The 22,206-nt window shown below is 54.8% G+C and overlaps 1 protein-coding gene and 1 long non-coding RNA gene across 3 annotated transcripts in view; one reads left to right on the top strand and one right to left on the bottom strand.

The window, feature by feature from the left end:
- Window positions 1-249: 249 nt before the first annotated feature.
- LOC123784720 (uncharacterized) lies at window positions 250-7,761 on the bottom strand. 2 transcript variants are annotated; one of them, XR_015726976.1, is made up of 4 exons: window positions 7,466-7,761; window positions 6,499-6,679; window positions 4,853-4,995; window positions 250-533 (listed from the first exon to the last, which is right to left on the bottom strand). It is a non-coding gene; the product is annotated as an uncharacterized LOC123784720 (long non-coding RNA). The 2 variants fall into 2 exon arrangements; XR_015726975.1 differs by having other exon boundaries at window positions 6,499-6,625; window positions 7,466-7,759.
- A 110-nt stretch (window positions 7,762-7,871) lies between these two features.
- Window positions 7,872-22,206, top strand: part of CASTOR2 (cytosolic arginine sensor for mTORC1 subunit 2) — a 54,380-nt gene continuing 40,045 nt past the window's right edge. The window contains exon 1 of the mRNA XM_045786145.2: window positions 7,872-8,238. Within this exon, the coding sequence (XP_045642101.1) occupies window positions 8,126-8,238 (113 nt within the window). The 5' untranslated portion in view covers window positions 7,872-8,125. The remainder of the gene's footprint in view (window positions 8,239-22,206) is intronic.

Below are 22,206 nucleotides of genomic sequence, written 5' to 3'. Positions count from 1 at the left end.
GCCAATCCTAAGAGTTCTGATCACAAGGGAAAAGACATTCTTTTTCCTCTTCTTTTTTTGTATCTATAGGAGATGGCGCATGTTAACTAAGCTTCTGGGGCAATCATTTCACAACATATCTAAGTCAAATTATTATGCTGTATACCGTAAACCTATATACCTCTGTCCGTCAATGATATCTCAATAAAACTGGGGTGGAGGGGCACCTGGGGGGCCCAGTCAGTTGAGCATCAAACTGTTTTGGTTTTTTTTTAAGATTTTATTTATTTATTTGGCAGAGAGAGAGATAGCCAGCGAGAGAGGGAACACAAGCAGGGGGAGTGGGAGAGGAAGAAGCAGGCTCATAGTGGAGGAGCCTGATGTGGGGCTCGATCCCAGAACTCCGGGATCACACCCTGAGCCGAAGGCAGACGCTTAACGACTGCGCCACCCAGGCGCCCCTGAGCATCCAACTCTTGATCTCAGCCCAGATCTTGATCTCAGGGTCGTGAGTTCAAGCCCTGCATTGGGCTCCACACTGGGCATGGAGACTACTGTAAAAAAAAAAGAAAAGAAAAAAAAACACTTCAGTGGAAAAGAGTACATTTTTGAAATATTGAGTAAGTTGCACAGAACTAAACACACACATACCACACACATGATTACATGTAAAATTGTGGAAATCTGAAAAGCTGAGTGGATTGAATCAGCATCCATTTCCTAGGTGTGAGACTGTATTGTCGTTTTTACAAGGTATGACCATTGGTGGAACCTGGTTGGAGGATACAGGGACCTCCCTGTATTATTTCTTTTTTTTTTTTTTTAAGATTTATTTGTTTATTTTGGAGAGAGAGAGAATTGCAAGCAGACTCCCCGCCGAGCTTGGAGCCCAAACCAGGGTTCAATCCCACAACCCTGAGCTTACTGATTGAGCTTAACTGACTAAGCCCCCCCCAGGCGCCCCTCCCCACATTATTTCTTATAACTGTATATGCATCTACCATTCTCTCAAGATAAAAAACTTAATTTAAAAAGATTAAGAACAGGGCACCTGACTGGTTCTGACTGAAGAGCATGCGACTCTTGATCTCGGGGTTGTGAGTTCAAGCCCCACATGGGGTGTAGAGATTACTTAAAAATAAAATCTTAAAAAAAAAAAAGATTAAGAACAGAATCTTTGGGGGAGCTGGAGAAATCGGGTCTAGGCTGAACTTGCAGACCCCCGTCTGACCACGGGCCAGAACTGCCACAAGCCACACAGTCTCATAGAGACCTCACCTTACTAAGTGGTGGGGGTTTCCAAAAATGGCTGCACTGGGGCGCCTGGGTGGCTCTGTCAGGCCTCCAGATGATTCCAGCCCCCAAGCCCTCAAGTCACTCCCGGGATCCAAGTCTCCAGGTGAAGTCCAGCTCGATAGCTTGGAGAAAAGCCTAACCGCACCCACGTGCCCCATCTGCATTCCCCACCTGCAGGTTTGTGAGTCTGTAACAAATTCTTGCTCTACTCTACTAGGGATGGGGGATGTTTGTTACACAGCAGTCACCAGGACAAATCCCGCTGCGTTCCTGCAGCTGTGCCCACACCTGCTGGGCTTCTGAGCCCGAGTCTGAGCCCATCTTACGCTGGTCTGATATGCCTGCACCACAGCCATGAGGGAGGGTCTGGAAGCTTCTACTTTGTGAAGACAGGACTCATAACATGGGAAATCGTCAAAATATACATTAGGGGGCCACCACGGAGAGACGGCCGCTAGGTCTAGCCCAGGAGCTTTGGCTTCATGGGTGGCCTAAGGGCATAGCCAGTAACAGAAGTGACGTCCCCCATCCCCCAGAACTTCTACAAGACTCCAGACCCTGCCATATTGCTCATGTGCTGACTTCGGTCTTCTTTGAAGGCAGCAGCTCTCCAGCTCGAGATTATGTCAGCATCTCCTGGGGGACTTGTTACCCAGAGACCTGAGGGCCCCACCCCTGGGGTTTCTGACCGAGCAGATCCAGGACGGGGCCTGACAGTCTTCATTTCTAACAAGTACCCAGGTGCGGCTGCTCTTGCTCAGATGGAAATTTGAGAAGTGGGTGTGGAAGCTTCGGGCTGGTGGTTTTCAACCCTGGCTGCACGTTGGCAATCACAAGGAAACTGTGGGTTTGGGGGGGGGATGCCCGATCCCACTCCAGTTCAATAGAATCAAAAGCAGCCCGAGTGAGCATTTCTCAGCCTGTGGAGAGGGACCAGAACCTTCTCTGAAACGGGTGCACATCATAGGTGCTCATCTTCTGGAGAGGAGGTGGGTTCTTAAGCTTAGCAACTCGAGGTAAAGGCCATGCTAGGCCCCAGCCAGGCAGAATGAGAAGTCCTGCCTATCTTTGGGCATCGCTTTCTTGGGGCCAGAGACTCTAGATTTCAGTGGAAAAGGGGTTCCTGGCATCCACATCCCCACACCCCACCCCACCACAGCAGGGCAATGGAGGCCTGGGGGTCTATAAAGAGCAGAGGCCCAGGCTTGTCAAAGCAGGAGAGGGCCTGGGCCTGGGGATTTCTACCTCTGGTGATTCTGACACCGACCACAGCTTACGAACTACTGTTCTAGAAAAGCGCCGTCCAAGAAAATATAATGCAAGCCATATGTCCTTTGGAAGTTTCAAAAAGCAAAAAGAAACAGATGAAATCAGTCTAATAATATATTTTATTTAACCAAATATCTAAAATATTATCATTTCGACATGTAATCAATATAAAAAAATTATTGAGATATTTTGCATTCTTTTTTCGATGCCAAGTCTTTGAAAGCCAGGGTATCCTCTACAGTAATTTCATGTCACCATTTGGATGCTTAACTTTCACCTACAATACTTGATCTGGGTTTTAGATTTCATAGATTTCCATAACCAAGTTGTTTCAAAGTCATGTGATCAACGTGTCCCGGTTTACCCCAATCCTGGTTTTAAAACTGAAAGCCCCAAGTCCTGAAATCCTCCTCAGTCCCAGAAAAAAGAGGACAGTTAATCACGCTATTCCAAACATACTTGAACATTTTCTTTAATGTTTATTTATTTAAGTCATCTCTACACCCAACATGGGGCTCCAACTCATGACCCCAAGATCAAGAGTCGCACGCTCTTCCCACTGAGCCAGGCAGGAGCCCCTTGAATGTTTTCTAATAACAGAACCAAGTAGCAGTTTTTAAATTTAAATTAAAATGAAGTGAAATTCAGACTTCAGTGTCTCATGGCACTAGCCACATTTCAACTTCCCAATAGCCATATGTGGTTAATGGCTACCATATTGAAAAGCGTGCATCTAGGAACCAGGAAGTGCCTCCCCTTTTACATATGACCAGCTGTGGAGGATCTGAGCTTGGTTTTCTTTTCTTTTTTTTTTTTTTTTAAGATTTTATTTATTTATTTGACAGAGAGAGAGAGACAGCCAGTGAGAGAGGGAACACAAGCAGGCGGAGTGGGAGAGGAAGAAGCAGGCTCATAGTGGAGGAGCCCAATGTGGGGCTCGATCCCATAATGCCGGGATCACGCCCTGAGCCGAAGGCAGACGCTTAACGACTGAGCCACCCAGGCGCCCCTGAGCTTGGTTTGCTTAAGAGAACTGTGGTTTCCTCCTGGCCCTTAAAGGGCATTAGGCAGAAGAGTTACAGGGGAGTAGGGTCACAGAGTGGAACAGCTACCCTGAGAACACAAGGTGGACAGAACGGGCATTAGGACCTCTAGGAGAGGGGAGTTATGATCTGACATGGGATGGTGATGGTCAAGGTGGAGAAAGGGGCTGGATTAGAGATATATGGTATATGAAATCATTAGGACTAGGTGATTGATAAGCTATAGGGTTTGGGGGAGGTGCGTGGGTGGTTCATCAGTTAAGCATTTGACTCTGGATTACAGCTCAGGTCATGATCTCAGGGTCATGAGATGGACCCCATGTTGGGAGCCCATGCTGGAGTCTGCTTAAGATTCTCTCTCTCTCCCTCTCCCTCTGCCCCTCCTCACCTTAAAAAAAAAAAAAGATATAGGGTTGGGGGAACAGGAAGTGAGAGGTAGCAATCTAGGATGATTCCCCAATCAACTTCCTCCATTCCCCGCCCCCAAGTTGATTTCAGGGTGTTCCAGTTGCCATCTCAAAATGTAGTGGCTTAAAGCAATAATACATATTTTATTATTATCTCTCAGAGTTCTAGAGGCTGGGCTTAGTAGGGTGGTTCTTGCTTGGGGGGAGGGGGTCTCATGCATTGTGTCACACAAAGCCTTCCTCATGCATCTGGTAGTGATGCAGGCTGTCAGCTGGAACCTCAGTGGGGCTGTTGGCTGGAGTACTATTATGGGCCAAATTGTTTCCCCAAAGTTCGTATGTTGAAGTCTTAACCCCCAGTACGTCAGAACGTGACCATATTAGGAGGCAAGCCCTTGAAAGGGGTGACTAAGTTCAAGTGGGTCATTAGGGCGGGCCCCAATCAATATGGCGGGTGTCCCTCTTAGAAGAGGAGATTAGGATACAGATACACACATAGAGGAAGACCACATGAAGACACAGGGAGAAGATAGACACTGACGAGACAAGGAGAGAAGCCTCAGAAGGAACAGCCCTGCCGACATCCCGATCTCGGACTTTGAGCCTTCAGGTTTGTGCGAGAGTACATTTTTGCTGTGTGAGCCCCACCCCAGTCTGTGGTAGTTTGTTACATGGCCCTAACCAACCAATACCAACACCTACCCATATCTGTGTGGCCCGTGCTTCCACACAGCATGGCAGAATGGTTCCAGCTGAGAGCATCCCATGAGGACCAGGTGCAAACAGTATCACCTACTAGGACCTAGCTTCGGAAATCACAGGACTGCTCAAATTCATGGGGAGGGAACACGGACTCACCTCCTAATGGGTTGATTAGGATGTTGCAAGAAGAACACGGAGGATGGAAGATCTTATTGTCGCCATCTTGGAAAATACAGCATGCCACACCAGGTTGGTAACTCGAGGAAATAGGCCTGGTGTCCTTCACCAAGACAGGGATTCTAGGAGGGGAGAAGGTCAGAGGCGGGTCAGACAGTGAGGTATGGTTCGAACAGGTTGTGTTGGCAGAGCCTGTCAACATAGCTGGAGGTAACCAATCGCTAGGATATTGGATACGTGAATCAGGGCCTTGGGAACATATTCTGATGGGGAACTGTCAATCTGGGGACCATCATTGTATTAGAAGCCAGACACTAAGTCCACCCATAGAGTGAGAGAAGATGAGGGTTGAGTTATCCATTGCTATATAATAAACCACTCCAAATCTTAGTTGCCAAAAATGACTATTTGCTATTTTTCTACAGGTTGGCTGGGTAATTCCTCTTCTGGTTTCACCTGGCTCGCTCAGGAGGCTGCATTCATCTGGACCGTGAGCTGGAAGGTCCAAGAGGGTCTCAGTCTCATGTCAGGTAGTTGAGGCCAGCTGTCGGCAGGAACAGCCAGAACACTCGGGCCCCTCCTACCCTGTGGTCTTGCATCTGGACTTCTCCACAGCGTGGTGGTCTCAGGCAGCATCCTAAGTGGGCGAGTCCCAGTGTATAGGACTTATCAAGCACATTGGCCAAGAAAGGCCTATAGCCAAACCCAAAGTCAACACAGGATGCCTTACCAGGAGGCACGATTCACTGGCAGGCATTCCTGTAAAACTGCACTACGGGAAGGAACAAGTGGGCCTCCATTCATTTTAGGGTTGGGCAGAAAAGAAACCACAGATGGCAGGCTGGAACCAAAGGGGGACCAGCAGGGTATGGCACTAAGGAATCAAGGGAGAGGAGTGAATTCCACTGGGAAAGTGCCATGCCAGCACTTGCGTGACCTCGAGGGTACATGTCTCACCCTAGTCCCAGCCTGAAAACACCCTCTGGATTTGACAGCCCACAGGGCAGTCTCTTTAACACCCCAACACTGATGTCTGTAGTCGTTTCACAAAAATCGAAAGCACCAAATACAGCCGAGTGGAAGCAATTCTGCAAGGCAAAGCCAATACTGTCAAATTTGCAAACGTTACGATGGTCTTGCTTGACCCGTGGAAAACCCACAGGGTTGTCAAATGCTTTCCACTGAGACCACAGTAAGAAACACCTTTGTAGGGAGATCCACCATGTGGGCACACATGAACGTGCAGGCCAAAGTTCAAGTTCCCTGCAACCTGGAAAACATAGTAACCGACCCTTGCAACGTGCAAAGCTCTGTGTCATTTTCTATTCTTGTTTTGTCTTTAATGCTAGTCGGCCCTGCTAAATTGATTTCACCATCCACTCATGGGTCATGGCCTACAGATTAAAAAATACTGACGAGGCCATCCAGTGCGGAAGTCAGAATGAGGCCTGAGTCCTACCTTTAGTCTTGTTTGCTTGGTTTCACCTGTTGGTTGTTTCGTGGCTGGTTTTTTTTTTTTTTTTTTTTTTTTTAATAGAATGTGATGCCTTCAAGCAGGCCTCCCTTCCCCTGCTCCACTTATGACTGTCTGATACCCAAATGGTTCACACATCTCTGTTACTTGCCTGGGCCCTGAATGTGTTTCTGTTTGGGCCTTCGAGACCCCTGGACTCTCAAAGAATAGGGTTTGCATTTATGCACTCCATGAATATCAAAGCACCTGTCTCTCACAGGCCAGCCACATCGCAAGCCCTGGGAACACAGCAGAGAACAGACAAAAATCACTGCTTTCTTGGAGCTGAGATTCTACAAGAGGGAGACAGACAAACAAACAAAAAAAAGTAAATATATTCTTTATTAGAGGGTGATAAATTCTTGAGTGAAAACAAAGCGGGAAGGGGATCAGCCTGCCCTAAGAGCTACCAGATTGCAGGCTTCACACCCCTTTGAGGGAGCCTCATATGTTCCTACCTAACAGATGCAGGCTCAGAGAGAGAATGTGGGAGGGCATCGCTGGAGGTTCCCCCCCCCCCAAAAAAAGAGCCTTCCCGGACTGCCCCAGCAGGTAAACCTGACCCATCCTGTCCCCAGATTACTCTGCCAACGAGGGAGGCACCAGCAACTTGAACCTAGACCATTTCAAACCAGCCAGCCACTAAGGGGAGCCGTTGCAGGCCATGGTCACGGCACACTGGCCCCTGGGGTGGGAAGCCCTTCCGAATATTTCAGACTGTTCTCTAATTCGGCCGTCGCAGGCGCGGTCACCCTCTCTCGCGCGGGCGAAACGGCCACCTCATTAGATCTGCACACATGACCCCTCTCGACCGGACTCCTGGTGACTACGCCTGCCTTATCTCTTGCCTCTCCTCCCTCCCATTTTCCGCTCCAGCAAAGCCAAACACAGCACAGTGGGGGCTTTCACGCTTTTGTGCTTTGGACACGCTGTTCCTTCTGCCTGGAAGGCCTCGGGCCTCCAGCCCCGCGCCCCGCCCCCCTCCCCGGCGAGCTCCCATTCATCCTTCAGAACCCAGCCTGGATGACCCTTCCTCCAGGAGCCACCCCCCCTCCCGCCCCAGATCCCCTCGGCCCCACCTCTGTCCGCAGCACCCATGACTGTTTTGCTTCTCTGCACTCTTAACCACTGATCTTTCCAAATCTGTCCCCTCCCAGACCCGGGCCTCCTCCGGCGCCGGAGCTGTGCCGGCTGCTCCCTTGCACTCCGGAGCGCCCGGTCCCGAGTTCGGAGTGAGAGCTCGCAACTAGGCCCAAGCCGGCCCCCCGTCGCCCACCTCCCTGCGGCCCGGCAGGCGCCCGCGTTCCTGCCTTCCGCGGGCGCCCGGCCGGCCCCTCGCGCAGCCGCCCAGCCCCCGACAGCCCCAGCCGGCGGCGCCGGGGCCGCGCGCGACTACAAGTCCCGGCACGCCCCGCAGCGGCCGCGCATGCCCAGCGGGCCGGCGTTTGAGTGGCAAGTTGTTTGTTACAGCGAACACCAGCTGCTCTCCGCGCCGGGCGCCGCGCGCCGCCGCTCCGCCAGCGCTGCCGCCCTCGCCCGCCGCCCGCCCGCCGCCTGCCCGCCGCCCGCGGCCCCTCGCGGCTCGGCGGGCCTCCCCTTTGTCCGCCCCGGGCCGCCCGGCGCCGAGCTCCCGGTCCCCGGGCCGGCCGCCCGCGGCGCTCGGTGCCGGCTGGGCGCTCAGGGGGCGGGGGCCGCGGCTCGCCCCCCGCCGATGAGCCGCCGCGGAGCGCGGGCGGACGATGGAACTCCACATCCTGGAGCACCGGCTGCAAGTTGCCAGCGTCGCCAAGGAGAGCATCCCGCTCTTCACCTACGGCCTGATCAAACTTGCCTTCCTGTCCTCCAAGACCAGGTGAGCGCGCGGGGACGCGGCGCCGGCCGGGGAGAGACAAAGAGGCGCACCCGGGCGGCTGTCCTCGCCGCGGCGGCTCGGAAAACAACTTCGAGCCCCGGGGAGCGCCCCCGCCCCGCCGCCCGCCTTATTTTCGACAAAGCCACCCGCTCTGCCCTCGAACGGGGTCCTTCCACACCGAACCCCCCTCCCGCGATGCACCCCCGCCGCTGTCTTCCCCCCCACCCCCATCTCGGTCCCCTCCCTCCCATCCCCTCCCCGAGATCCGGAGGGCCGAGGAGGCTGCAGTGACGAATCCGTGAATGAATGAACGAACGAATGAATGAATGAAAAACAGGTGTGGGGACGCGACAGTGGAAAAAACAAACTAACACCCCCATCCCCCAATCCCTCGGTTGGGCCGGCCCCCGTCTCCGGGGCCGGGGGAGGGATTCTGCTGAGCGCGGCTACCCAGAGCAGAAAATCATAAAATCATTAGTGGGTGTTTATCTCAAGGTGCCTGCGAGGGTTGCGGACGGCACGGGAGGCTGGGGGAGGGCCCGGGAGGGGCTGCGGGTGAGGGTCGCCGTGCTTCATTCTCCTCCAGGTCCGGGAAGGTTGGGGGGGGGGGGTGTTGCCGAACCGTGGAAGGGGGAGGAGCAGGAGTGTTTATGGCTCAGCCTCGAGGCTGGGCTTGGATGCTGCAGGGGGAAAAATAGTTGAAGGCCTTGGGAGGTTGGGGAAGAAACAACAACAACAAAAAAAACCAAGTTGGATTTTCCCACTGCCAGGTCAGGGTCTGACTTTGTGAGCCCCGGTGGATGCTTGGATTGGGGTGTGTTTTTTAAGGAGCCCGAGCCCAGTGGAGTGTGAGCGCGAGCTAGCCGCTGTAACTTAAATCCCTCGTTTGTCCACCATTGTGACTGTTGGAAAGCGATGAAGTTGTTGCTGGTTGGGTTTTTCGGGGTTGGGGCCGAGGTGGTTCTCCCTTGCTGCAAAATGAATGAATACATTACGGGTCAAGGTTAAGGTTGAAATGACGGGCCCCTGAGGCTGCCCCCTTGGGCTCAGAGCTCAGGGAAGCTCTGGGATTGCAGGGAAATTATTCAATCCGAGCCTCTTATCTGCCTGTTAAAGTTCTTGCCTGGAAATCTCACTTTGATGTGTGTGTCTGAGCGGGCAGCTCGGTCCCGCCATTGTTTGCGAGATGGAGCGAGATCTGCTGGTGGTATCTTGTTTACTTTCTTCTCCGGCTGCTCGGTGGGGTATGGAGGGTTGAAATCCTCTCCTTCCCCGAGCTGTGGCTCCTTTGATTGCAAAGGTAATTATTAAACAGGTCATTTGAAAACAAAAGCCAACAGCTCAAATTCTGAACCTTTCCCTCCCCCCGCCCCTCCCGGCCCCCCCTGGCTGTTGACACCCCCCCATCCCGCCTCTACCTGCCCTCTGCCCCCCACCCCCTAGCCTGTCTTGAGCTTCCAAGGCTGGAGGTAAGAGAAGCCAGCCTTGTTTTTCCAACCCTTGGCCCTCAGCCCCAGGCAGCCCCCTGGCTGATTTGTCGGCTACCATTCAAACCAGGATGATGACTCAGGCTGCGGCTGAGCGGGGCCTGGGTGGGTGCTGGGAGGAGGGGGCATTTGGGGGCTTCTTAGAAAGGCAGCAGAGAGCCACTCCCTCTGCCCCTCACCTTTTGTGTCGGGACTGGCCCTCTTCGAGCCTCCAGCCCAGGGTCCGGTTTAGAAGACTCACAGATACACATGGGGGGGGTCGGGGGGGGGTGAGCCCCTGCTGACCTGTCTGACCATGGGAAAGCTACCCGTCATTGAGTTCCCCCTTCTCTCTCCCCTGCTGGAGGCCGCTGGTCTGTGGCCCAGGTGTCCGGTCCAAGCTCAAGATGACTCAGAGGTCAAAGGTCACCTTCTTGTCTCCAGGGTCTGGCTCCAGAAGGTGCTGAGCGCATTTGTCAGACAGCTGAAGGCCAGCCTCCCCTGCACTCTGGGCCGGGACACTGGCTGCAGGTTGCGGCCAGCCCCGCACTGCCTGTGTGACTGGCAGGGTCCCTTTCCTTGTCCGGCCCTCACTCCGTCCCCCCGTAATGAAGACCCCCACCCCCCATTCTCACAGAGCTGCTGTGGGTAGCGTGCAGTGATTGTGGACGCTGGCTTTTCAGCAAGGGGTCGTTGGGTGTGGATATGTTCCTGAAGCTATTTTCAGTAATCAGTCCTCCAGGGCAAACTTTTGCTCCTTTTTGGTTCTCCCACCAGCACCTGCCCCCCAGTGGTGGCCCATAGCCCTGTCACTTTGCCCACCCCACCCCACCCCCAAGCTAAGTTTAGCTCAAACTAGCTCAGCGGCGGGCGCATACACACACACACACACACACACACACACACACAGAGACTCGCCAGTGTCGCTGTGCTGCTCCGGTCACAGGTTTTCAGCCGCTTCCTATAGGGTCGTACCCTTGGCGTGGCACTTGAGGCCTGTGGGACCTAGTTGCAGAATTCCCATCTTTCGCCACTCAGGCAGATAACTCTGGTGAACCACGGATTACCTACCCTTCCTTTCACACTTTCATGCTTTTGTACTTCTGATTCTGCCTGGAAACGTGCCCCTTGCCCAGTAAATTGCTGTTCACCCCTCAAGATCTCGTGATATCACCCCTGAACCTTCCTTGAACACCCCCCTCTTCTCTGCACCCGCAGCGGACTGAATCACTCTTTCCCTCGTTTCCACCTGCGTGGAGCCTTGGGGAAGGACAAGGCGTTGGTAGATACGCCGTCTGTGTGGAGGTGCGGCTGGGTCCAAGAGATGCTAAGACACCCTGCCCCAGAGCCTGATGGGGGAGAAGGAAGACACAATCGCAGTAGAGCGAGGTGAAGTCAGGGAAGGGGGCCAGCTGGGGTAGCAGACAGGTCTGGGGCATTGCCTGAGGGAGCCTGGCAGGCTCCCTGCAGGAGGCAGCCCTGGATCTTAGGGCTTTACAATAGAAATTAGCTAGGTGGGAAAGGGGATCCTGGTCCTAGACCCTGTACATACCACCATACAGCCCTGTGAACTGGGTCTTACACCCCCTTTGCAAAGAAAGAGTCCGAGGCTCAAAGGTGAAGTGACTTGCTCAAGGTCACGCAGTAAGTGGTAGAGGCGGGATTTTTCAATCTGCGTCTTCAGGCTTAAACCCAGAGATCTGCTGTTACAGGTGCAAACGACGCCCGTATTCAGCAATCACGTCCAGCTCTTCTGTGGGCAGCACACGGTTCTAAAGGCTTCGGGGGCACAGAACGGAAGCTGTAGGCTTCCTGTAGCCTTTCCACCCCTGCCTCTGTGGACCTTTTCTCTCCGGGAACGCTCGGCCCGCCTCACCTCCCAGCTCCGTTTTGTACTTCCTCACCGCCCGGCTCAGATGCTCCCTCCCCAGAACCTTTCATCTCAGCGCTGCTCAGCTGTCCATCACAGCATATTGTTGGCCTCTTGTTGTCCCACCAAGGTGGGAAACCTTATCCCCAGGAAGCTTTTTGAGCGTGGTGTTACCCACTGCTTACCCCCCAGCCCCAGCCAGGACCAGAGAGAAGCGACCTAACCGTTGATTTCACCGTCTCTCACAAAGAGGTAAAGATGCAGGGTTTGGAGAAGAAAGGTGGCTCGCTCAAGGTCACCCAGCTGGGAAGAGACAGAATTGGGATTTGAACCAGGTCCTTTCTCCGCCGTGCTTAGCACACTGCTTTGTAGGCACTTAGTAACTGCCTGTTTGATGGGTGTCCGACTCGTGTGTGGAGTGACCCAGATTTCAGCCGGAGTCTCTTCTAAGCGCCCTGGGGGCTGGAGGAGGCACGGCAGGCAGAAGGGCCCCGGCCCGGGTTCAGGGCAGCATCTGGGTGTGGCTGGACCCGCTGAGTGCACAGATTCTGGGCACAGAGCCGGAGGGCGAGACCCTGGGTGAACAAAATCAAGGCCATCCACAGAACCTCTCCTCTGCCTGGCTGAGGGCCCACTGCAGCCCACCCCACCTCTGCCGCTCCAGCCCCACCTCTCCCGGCTCCCAGCCACACAGCCTGTTTCTCCTGCGTGCACACGCGTGTACACACACACACACACACACACACACACACTGGTGTCTCCAACCTCAGGCCTTTGTTCTGTCTGCCTGGAATGTTACCCTTTGCCCTACTCCCTTTATCTGCCTGCCATTCTTTTGGATTCCATTCACCTCCTCCAGGAAGTCTTCCCTGAGTGCACAGGCCGAGCTTAGACCCTTCCTCTGGTATGATGGGCTTAATCTCAAGGAGATGCAGATATGACCAAGCACAGGATATCAGCAGGATGCTTTGGGGTGCGAATCACAAAAAGTCTTCACTTAGCTGGCCTAAGTTTGATCCGTTGGTGTGATAAGAGGTTGTGCATCTGGTGCTAAGTTGATAGGTGTGTGTGATAAGAGGCTGTGAGTCGGGTGGTAACTTAGAGGCTTGATGATGTCCTCAAGGACCCAGGTCTTCCTGTCTGTATTTGGCCATCCTTGCCATGGCAGTGTGGCTCGCTCCGGAATGGCCCGGGCGCCCGTAAGCTTTATTGGCAGTTAGGAGGAAACCCAACCTTGGGAAAGGCTCCCTGCCTCCAGAGTGTCTCAGAAACCTCTCCAGGAACACACCCCACTCCTGCACAGACGACTTCATCTCATTGAGCAGAACTGGGTCACATGAACGGGCCTGCACCAATCACCAGCACAGGGAATGAGACCATCACCGACCAATCAGGACCTACCGCTGCGGGAGGGGCCTGCTGCCTGGGGGCTCTGGGGGGGCCAGGGGAAGGCAGAAGCTCCTTCCGCTCTCTGTGGGACTCAGATTTGCTCTCTGCGGCCCTCCAAGGCAAAACCGGGGTCTACTAATAAGTAGATAGTAAAAACGATGCCAACTCCAAGTCAGAGTTGGAATATTCCCATTTTACAGATAAGGAAAGCCAGGAACTTGAGTGCCTCAGGACATACAGAAGTGGCAGAGCTGGGATTTGAACCCAGTAAGTAAGGCGGTAAGACCTGTCCCAATGGGGCGCCTGGGTGGCTCAGTCGGTTAAGCGTCTGCCTTCAGCTCAGGTCATGATCTCAGGGTCCTGGGATTGAGCCCCGCATCAGGCTCCCAGCTCAGTGGGGAGCCTGCTTCTCCCTCTCCCTCTGCCTCTCCCCTGCTTGTGCTCTCTCTGTCTCTGTCTCCCAAATGAATAAATAAAAGCTTTAAAAGAAACCCAAAAACCTGTCCCAGTGACCACTCAGACAGGCCTAGGAGCCCACCAGCTTGGTTGCCCCATCCCCAGGGGCCACTTAGCAGAGCTGTTGCTGAGAGACCATCACCATAAAGGGGGGACAGGAGCAAGGTCATTATCCCGGAGTGCATTCAGGTGGCAGGAAGCTGCAACACGTTTTTTTTGGTTTGGTTTGGTTTTCTGGGGGGGGGGGGGGGTTGCCAGTAAAGTGCTCTTCTTTTAAATTCCACCCTAGAAAGAAAGTTCATCTCATTTGATTGGCCAAGAAAGCACCTCGGCGAGTAAGCACAGGCCCGCAGAGAGCCGCGCTGCCCCCCTGGGCCAGATCCGCAGCCGGCTGGTCTCTGGGGCATCTTGGCCCGCGGGCGTTCATGCGTGTTGCCGCCTCGGGAAATCTTGCCAGCAAGCCCTAGCGACTTCAGAGCCGTTTACAGGAGAAAAGCTCAAAATCGCGGACTGTCCATCCAAAGCCCTCATAGGTTTCCTGAGTGCACTGGGCTGAGGCCACCGCTTGATCGCCGTTTAGGGAAAGACAGGCCGGCCGCGGTGCTAGGGCCTGGGACCTGGCCCCTCCGGCGGAATCCCAGCGCTGCGGCTTCCTGGACGTGCGACCTGGGGCCAGTTGCTTGACTTAGCGGGGCTGTCACTTTCTTACTTCTCAAACAGGGATAATGATCATGGCTTCTGCCTGGCCTCTTGTGAGGACTTCATGAGACATGCCCAGCAGTTCCAGTAATCTCCAGTTGGCGTTCGCTGGTTAAGCTGGCCGGAGCGAGGGCCGAGTTTGAAAAGCCCAGGGTTGGGAGGCTTTTTACAGCTCTGCGCTGCATACACTCTGATTCTAGCAAGGGGAGATTCTTTCGCTGCCCTCCAGGAACCTCCATGGGGACACAGGTTACTTAAGGCCTCTGCAAGAGGCAACCCAAATGCTCTGGGACACCAGAGCTGCAAGCAAGTAAGGCTTCCCAGAGGAGGTGGTCCTATTTGAGCTGAGTCTGGGAGGAATGGGGAGACGTCAGGAGGCAGAGGTGCGGGAGTGGGTGGGCACAGATGGGGCAGGGGAGGGTGTGGGTGGAGAGCACCAGGGTGAGCCCCAGAGCCATCACACACCCACCCGGGGCGGCCGTGGCCACTGCCTCTGCCACAGCCAGTCCCCCTCATCTCTTCCCTGAATTCGCCAAACAGCTTCCCCATCAGGCCTTCTGCCTCCAGGGCAGTGCAAGTGGTGAGCACAGAGCGCTCCAGGCACGGAACACAGCACGAGCAAAGGCCCGGAGACAGGCAGGACAGGTGCGCGCAGGTCGCAGGCCATGACTTGGGGCCGGTGTGACCACAGCTTGGGCTTGGTGCACATTGGTGTTTTTTCTGTGTGAAACCCTGCAGCGTGCACCTGCTGGGTGCGGGGCCCAGCGGGAAACACACATGGGGAGCTTCTGTCCAGTGGGAGGAAAGGTGCGTTCTCCGCCAAAGACAGAGGGCGAGGGGCCCAAAGACCCAGAGGACAGCAGATCACAGCCTCCGCTCGCCCCACTGGAGTTTGGTGCCGGGGCGAATGGCACGGTTCACTCTGCTTTGCTCAAAACCCTTCTCAGACTGCCCCCTGCTTCTCACCTGGCACTGTGAGTATTCCTTCATCTGATTTCTTCTCTCCTCCCTGGTTCTGTCCCATCTCCACACCACACGTGCCCGATCTTAGAATTGAGGGTGGTTAACTATCCCCAATCCTTTGACACCCTTCCCTCCAAATCTAGGGCTCCCCCACCTTTAAGTGGGGTCTGGATTAGTGACTCTTCCAACGAGCGGAAGGCGGCACAGGTGATGTTGTAGAGCTCTGAGCCTAGGGCAGAGCGGATGGCTTCTGCTTGGCTGTCTCTCTGTCTGTCTCGCTGTCTCCCTCGGATCTCTTGGTCCATGGGGGCAGCTGCCGTGTGCAGAGGGATCGAGGCCTCCCACCGACAGCCAGCCTGTGCGCAGGCCACCTAGAAAACAGAGCCTGCCACCCCAGGCAAGCCTTCCAGTGACCTCAGCCTTAGCCAGCACCTTGACTGTGACCTCGTAGGAGAGCCTCAGCCACAAGTGCCCAGTGGAGCCGCGCCCAACTTCCTCCCCCACAGGAACCGTGGGAGAGGGAGACAAGTTTGTCGTGCTATCGAGCCACTGAGTTTTGGGGTGGTTTGTTATGCAATAGGTAACTAATATGATGACTGTGTCATTTATCATCTGCATGGGGACACTTTCGAGAACAACAGGGAGCACTAAAAATAATTACCCTGGACAACAAGGCAAACCAGAATGTGTGCTCACCACTGCGTTAGTCTGGCCTGACAGCCCTCACAGGTGTTCAGACCTACCACAGATGACTCTTGGAGTTGGCTCCAGCAGCACCTCCTCCAGGAAGCCCCCCTGGGGCTGGGTCTCCTGGGATCACTCGTGCCTTGGGGTATAGGCTAGGAGGACTGGTCCCCTCTGTCCTCACTCCATGTGTGTGTCCAGGCCCTAGGACCCATGCTCCGTGATACGGATTTGTCTCCCGTGGGACCAGAGAGGCAGTTGGAAAGGACCAACCTGGTCTTTCCAGAGCCTGCACGCGGCTGACGAGTTGTTTCTTCTAATGAGCTCGGGTACAAGGAACCAGCCCCACCAGTGCCTGGAGCCGTCGGATGCTGGTTGTCCAGCAACCAGACAGGCCCCCCGAGATGTCCAGCAGCTGACAGTGCACTGGTGTGTCAGGAGTGTGTTTGCTGGGAGTGTGTTTGCTGGGAGTGTGTTCAATTAAACCATCCAGGGGAAACGTGCCTCTTGATGCCTGACCCTCATCCTCGCCTTAAATAGACTCTACTAGAGGTACTCCGACCTCTGAGATCTGTGCTTCAAACCCTGGGGTCTTACTGTCCACCCATGTGTATGGCCGTGGTATTCACAATAGCCCAAAGTTGAAAACACCTTTCGTGTCCATCCAACGGGCCAAACGTGGAATATCACTCAGCCTTCAAAAGGAAGTCGATTCTGACCCCTGCTACAACGCGGATGAACCTTGAGGACATTAACACCAAGTAGAGGAAGCCAGTCACAAGAGGACAAATACTTTCTGATCCCACTCACATGGGGAACTTCGAGTAGGCAGATTTGTAGACACAGAGAATAGATTGGGGGTTGCCAGGGAGAAGGGGGACTGAGTGGGGACATTGTTGTTTGGTGGGTACTGAGTGTCTGTTTTGCAAAATGGGAAGAGTCCTGGAGATGAGCTGCATGACGTGTGATATACTTAACACTACTGAACTGTACCCTTAGAAGTGGTTAAGATGGGGGGCGCCTGGGTGGCCCAGTTGGTTAAGTGTCTGCTTTTGGCTCAGGTCATGATCTCCGGGTCCTGGGATCAAGCCCTATGCTGGGCTCCTTGCTCAGTGCGGAGTCTGCTTCTCCCTCTCCCTCTCCCCCTTCCCCCCCCCCCGTTTGTGCTCTCACTCATTCTCCTTCTCTCTCAAATAAATAAAATATTTTTTTAAAAAAAGTGGTTATGATGGTAAATTTTATATTATGTATGTTCTACAAAAAATTTTTTTAAAAAAAGGCCCTAGAAACTCAGAGGGCATGTGGAAACCAAAGGGCAATGTGGCGGCTGGAAGGCGGTGAGCTGGGGCAGCGTGTGGCAGATTCAGGCCAAGGGAAAGAGCTGGCACCTAGCAAGACAACTGCTCCAAGCATGTTCCGTATTAGCTCACTTGGTCCTCACTACAGCCCATGTGTGCACAGTGACTGGCCCCATTTCACAGAGAGAACACTGAGGCACCACACAGTTCACTTCCTTGTCCAGGATCCCAAAAACCAGTAAGAGAAGAGTAAGGTTTTTTATAACAGCTTTGTTGAGATATAATTCACATACTATCCAGTTGGCCCTCTCCAAGTTTACACCTCAGAGGCGTCTGGTATATTCACAGAGTTGTGCAACCATCACCCCTGTCTAATTCCAGAACATTCTCATCACCCTCAAGAAATCATACCCACTAAGCAGTCACTCTGGGCCCCTGGCAACAACAGTCTGCCTTCTGTCTCTAAGGATTTGCCTCTTCTGGACATTTCATTTCAAGGCAGGCAGACCATATGGTTCTTTGTGTGACTGGCCTCTCTCACCTAGCGTCATGTTTGCAAGGTTCCTTCAAGTCGTGGCATGTGTCAGGACGGCATTCCTTTTTACGACTGAATAATACTCCATTGTGTGGCCGGCCTACCTTTTGTTCATTCATCCACGGATGGTCAGTCGGATCCCTTCCATGTTTGGCTGTCATGAGTAACGCTGTGGGGGACATCTGCGCGCGAGCGTTGGAGTGGACGTATGTTTTCATTTCTCCTGGGTGCGTGCACACTGAGGAGTAGTGAGCACATGGGATCACAAGATAGCCCTGTGTGTAACATCCCCGTGGCCCCATGAACATGGCGTTCCACATACCTGCGGGGGAGGGATTTGAGCCCCAGTGCTGCGGGCTGGGCCACCTCAGAGTCTCACACGACTACTTTAGCTTAGAGTGGGGAGGAGCCTGGAGGCCCTTCCAGGGCGACCACAGTCTCAGGGACCCCCTGTTGCTTCGTGGGCAAACAGGATTATGGGGAAATGATGGTCTCCATAAGCACCTAGCCTGGGGCAGGCCCTTCCCACAGTCCTCCTGGTCCCAAGCTTGCGGAATTTGGTGCCACGGACGCAGACATGCCTGTGAGTGGAGGCGAGGACCGCGAGGGTTCTGGTGTCTCCTGGGGCCCCCAGAGACTGCTCCCGTGGACCTGCTGACTGTCAGGGGTCTTAAAGAGGTGGGTGCCGGAGTGGTGGGCTTCTGGAGGGGACGTCGGTGCTGAGGCATCCACACCCAGAGGCCCTGGTGAGGGGTCCATGGAGGAGGGCGGGCTCCCATGATGACTTGACCTGAGCCGGGGGTGGGGGGTGGCTGCCCGGAGAGGAGCAGGGAGGGAGGGAGGGAGGGCGACAGGGAGGAGGCCACTGACAGGCCAGCCGTCCCTCTCTGCACGAGCCGGCTGTGTCCTGGGCTCTCGCTAGGTGCTTATTTTCAAGGTAGGGTTAATCTTCCCTCCCAGGCTGGCTCTCCCCTGAAACCAGGCCGGGCCTCCTGGACGCTCCCCTGGACTTTCCCCTCCGCTCTCAGGGCCTCTGCCTTCCTCCGCCAGGCCGGCCTTCCTTTTGATCCCCTCCCTACCCCACGGTTGACTCCCTTTCTTGAGCAGGAAAGACAGTGGGTGGAAATCTGTTCTCAAAGTTCAGGCTTTTTTCCTTCAGAGCTCAAAAGTCACCGGTGCAGTGACCGATAATGGCAAACTTACAGCAGACAAAGCTTAACAGCAGAGATCTTTCTGGAAAGCCTACTGTGCACCAGGCTGCCGTGGGGCTTCCCACCATTTCCCGTCCCCCGTGGCTCTGTGGGAAGGAGGGGGTGCCCACCCAGCTGATGGAAGACCAGGCCTCAGTGACTCGCCCCAGGTCACACAGCAGACCTGGAGTAGACGGGTTCATGCTTGCTTCCCTGCTCCCAGCCCTTCTCTGCCCGGGCCCCACTCCACTCCTTCCCACCGTTAACTCCAGATGGAAGATCTTATGCTGATGGCCACGGTCAGTCCAAGCCCACCACCTACCCGCTGTGCGACCATGGGCAAGTCTTTAGCAGCCTCAAGCAGGACTCAGTGTCCTCATCTTTAAAATGGGCAGCATGGTATCAGCCTCTCTGGGTTGTGGTGAGGATCACAGGGAGGTTTCATGCCGAGGACTTAGGTGCCCCTAAGTCACGAGGCAAGCTGGCCATTCAAAGGAACTCGGCGGATGTTTAGTGAGGACCGAAATGCCCTGGGCTGGACTGCCAGTGTCAGCGGTGGGTGGTTTCACAGAAATCTGATCCCTTCCTGCAAGTGTGTCACCTGCTCTGGGGCTGAGTGTGCCCCCGAGGCTCTGACCTCCACACTGAGCCTCCCGAAGCCTCCTCCCTGCCTCCTTGCCGCCTGTCCCCCTGCAGCGCCCTGTTCTCCAACCAGGACAACTCTAGTCTGCCCTGTGTGTTCCTGCCACCCGGGTCCCCTGCCCCCCAGCCCGGCCCTGGGGTCCTCGTCTGGAAGACAGCCGTGTTCTATGTGGCCTAGAAGGTTCAGCCCAGGTGAGGGTGGGGGTGGGGAATTCAGAAGGCTCTTTGGACTCCACCTCCCTTAACCGCCTTAGGGGTGAAACTGGGCCAGGACACTCGGGGACAGGAGATGCCCCCGGCCCTCCTACCAAGAGCTGGGACCTATCTCTGATTCTTGTCTCCCCTTCCCACGGCTTGGCCCCAAGCAGGTGCAGCTCAGGGGAGGGGAGGGGGCCTCCCTGGTGCACTGCCTGGGGGAACTCACTTGCAGCCCCCCCCACCCAGGCTGGATCCCCCCCCTGAGCTGAGCGATCCTTTGGGGACGGGTTGCCCACGCAGAGTGTTGCCATGGGGAGCGAGGGGGCCAGAGGGCTTGCAAGGGTCACCTGTAAATGACAGGGTGCCGCGTCAGCTCCCGGAGCCAGGCTCCGAGGCCCCAGTGGGTGGCCCAGAAGTCGGGAGTTACCCGCACGCTTGAAGGCAGCGAAACCACGTTTCTTTTTTTATCTGTTCTTTTCTAAATACTCTTCAGAGTAGAGCTATTCAGAGTGATTCCCCCCCCCTCAGCTTCCCTCTGGCCATTTCCCTCCCCCAGCTCTTCCATCCAAATTAGCCTCGTTTAACTGCCTGGAGTCTGTTTCCGCCAAACAACAGAGAAGGCGCTGGCACCCACGTCCCAGGGCTCTGCGTGGGGTTGGTGGACATCCCACGGATCAAGGGCCCCGGTGGTGCCTGGTCCAGAGTCTGGCACAGCCGTGGTCGTGGGGCCTGGAGATGGTGGCACTTGTCAGATCCCACAGCGTCCACCTGTGCTGTGGGCCTGCTTTGCACACCAGTCGTGCCACTCGAATGTCCTGGAAAAGTCAAGTCACTGGAAAAGTGCCCTGTGTTCACGCCCCAAGGACCACGTGTCCCCAAAAGCCAGGACCCCGGCCTCCTCCCGCAAAGGAAGGTTCTTGAGTCATTCATCGTTCTTGCTGTCTGTCCCGTGAGACAGGTTTCTTCCACAGCCTCGTCCTTTGTCCCTCGAAGGGCAGGGACAGAGGGAGGGCCCCATGGGAGCAGTTCAGGAGAGCGTGTGGTTGGGGAGGCCTGTTCTCCAGCTTCCCGAGGGCTTGTCTGTCACCCTGAGGGGGCGTCAGGCCCCTTGGACGGTGGTGGGGAAGAGGCTGCCCAGTGGAGAAGGTTCTTTCTTTCTGTCTGTGATTTCCTTACACCTGGCGTGGACCCTTGGCCGTGGGGCTTCCTAGGCTCCCTCCTCCTTCACCAGTTCACAAGTGGGTCTTGATGGCAAGCCTGTGGTGAGTGCTGGTACCATGGGGTACTCCATCGCTGGACGGTGGACAGCCAGATGGGGGAGACAGCTCTGCAACCCCTTAATCACACCGTCATCTGGAGAGAGGAAAGTCCTCAAGGCACAGAGGACGAGGTCCTGTGAGGCTGGGCAGGTCGGGGAGGGCTCCGAGCCAGGCTTGAAGCATTAAGTTGGGAAGGGACTTCCAAGAAGGAGGAACAGCATGTGCGGAGAGCACAGAGGCCTGGGCCGTGTGGGACAGCATGGGGGCTGGACAGCATGGGGGCTGTAGAGAGTGGCCCAGGGTGAGGGTAGAAGGAAGGAGCTGAAGGGCTCTGTCCAGCCTCCTTGGTTGGGATCCAGTCATTGCCCTAATCCCAGGGCCAAAGAAGGCTCCCAGGGGAGGGGAGGGCAGACCAGGAAGAGGACAGCTGGGGGAAGGGCCCAAAAAGAAGTGAGAGAAAATACAGTATGGAAAGCGTAGGCTAGCAAAATCCCCCTTCTGGCTATCTACCCAAAAGAATTGAAAGCAGGATCTTGAAGAACTCTTTGAACACCCGTGTTCACAGCAGTACTGTTCACAGTAGCTAAAACAGGGGCGCAACCCACATGAGCATAGCTCGGTGAATGGATAAGCAAAATGTGGTCTGTGCGCACAACGGAATATTATACAGCCTTAAAAAGGAAGGGCGTTCTGACACCTGCTCCAGCCGATGAACCTTGAGGACATTGTGCTCCGTGGAATACGCCAGTCACAGAAGGACAAAAACCGTATGATTCCGCCCCCAAGAGGTGCTTAGAAGTCATCGGATTTATAGAGAAAGAAGGCAAGGTGATGGGTGCCAGGGGCTGGGGGCGGGGGAACGGGGAGTCCCTGTTTAATGGGTAAGAGTTGGAGTTTCACAAAATGGAAAGAGTCGTTGGGGTGGATAGCGGTGACGGCCACATAATAATTGAGTGTATTTATGCCCGTGGAGCTTAAAGATGGTTAATATGGCAGATTTTGTGTTATGGGCATTTTTTTTTTTTTAAAGATTTTGTTTATTTATTCGACAGAGATAGAGACAGCCAGTGAGAGAGGGAACACAGCAGGGGAGTGGGAGAGGAAGAAGCAGGCTCATAGCGGAGGAGCCTGATGTGGGGCTCGATCCCATAACGCCGGGATCACGCCCTGAGCCGAAGGCAGACGCTTAACCGCTGTGCCACCCAGGCGCCCCTGTTATGGGCATTTTAACACAATAATACGTACAAGGTTTTAATACAAAAATGAATATGGAACGACAACAGGAACCCATCTAGGCTAGGGAGGAAGAGAAGAAAGCC

The sequence above is a fragment of the Ursus americanus genome, chromosome 2 (assembly GCF_024610735.1).
Source record: "Ursus americanus isolate L20-20 chromosome 2, mUrsAme1.1.p, whole genome shotgun sequence".
NCBI classification, from domain to species: Eukaryota; Metazoa; Chordata; class Mammalia; order Carnivora; family Ursidae; genus Ursus; species Ursus americanus.
The sequence above is the reverse complement of the archived record's forward strand: the minus strand, read 5'-3'. Positions and strand labels throughout refer to the sequence as shown.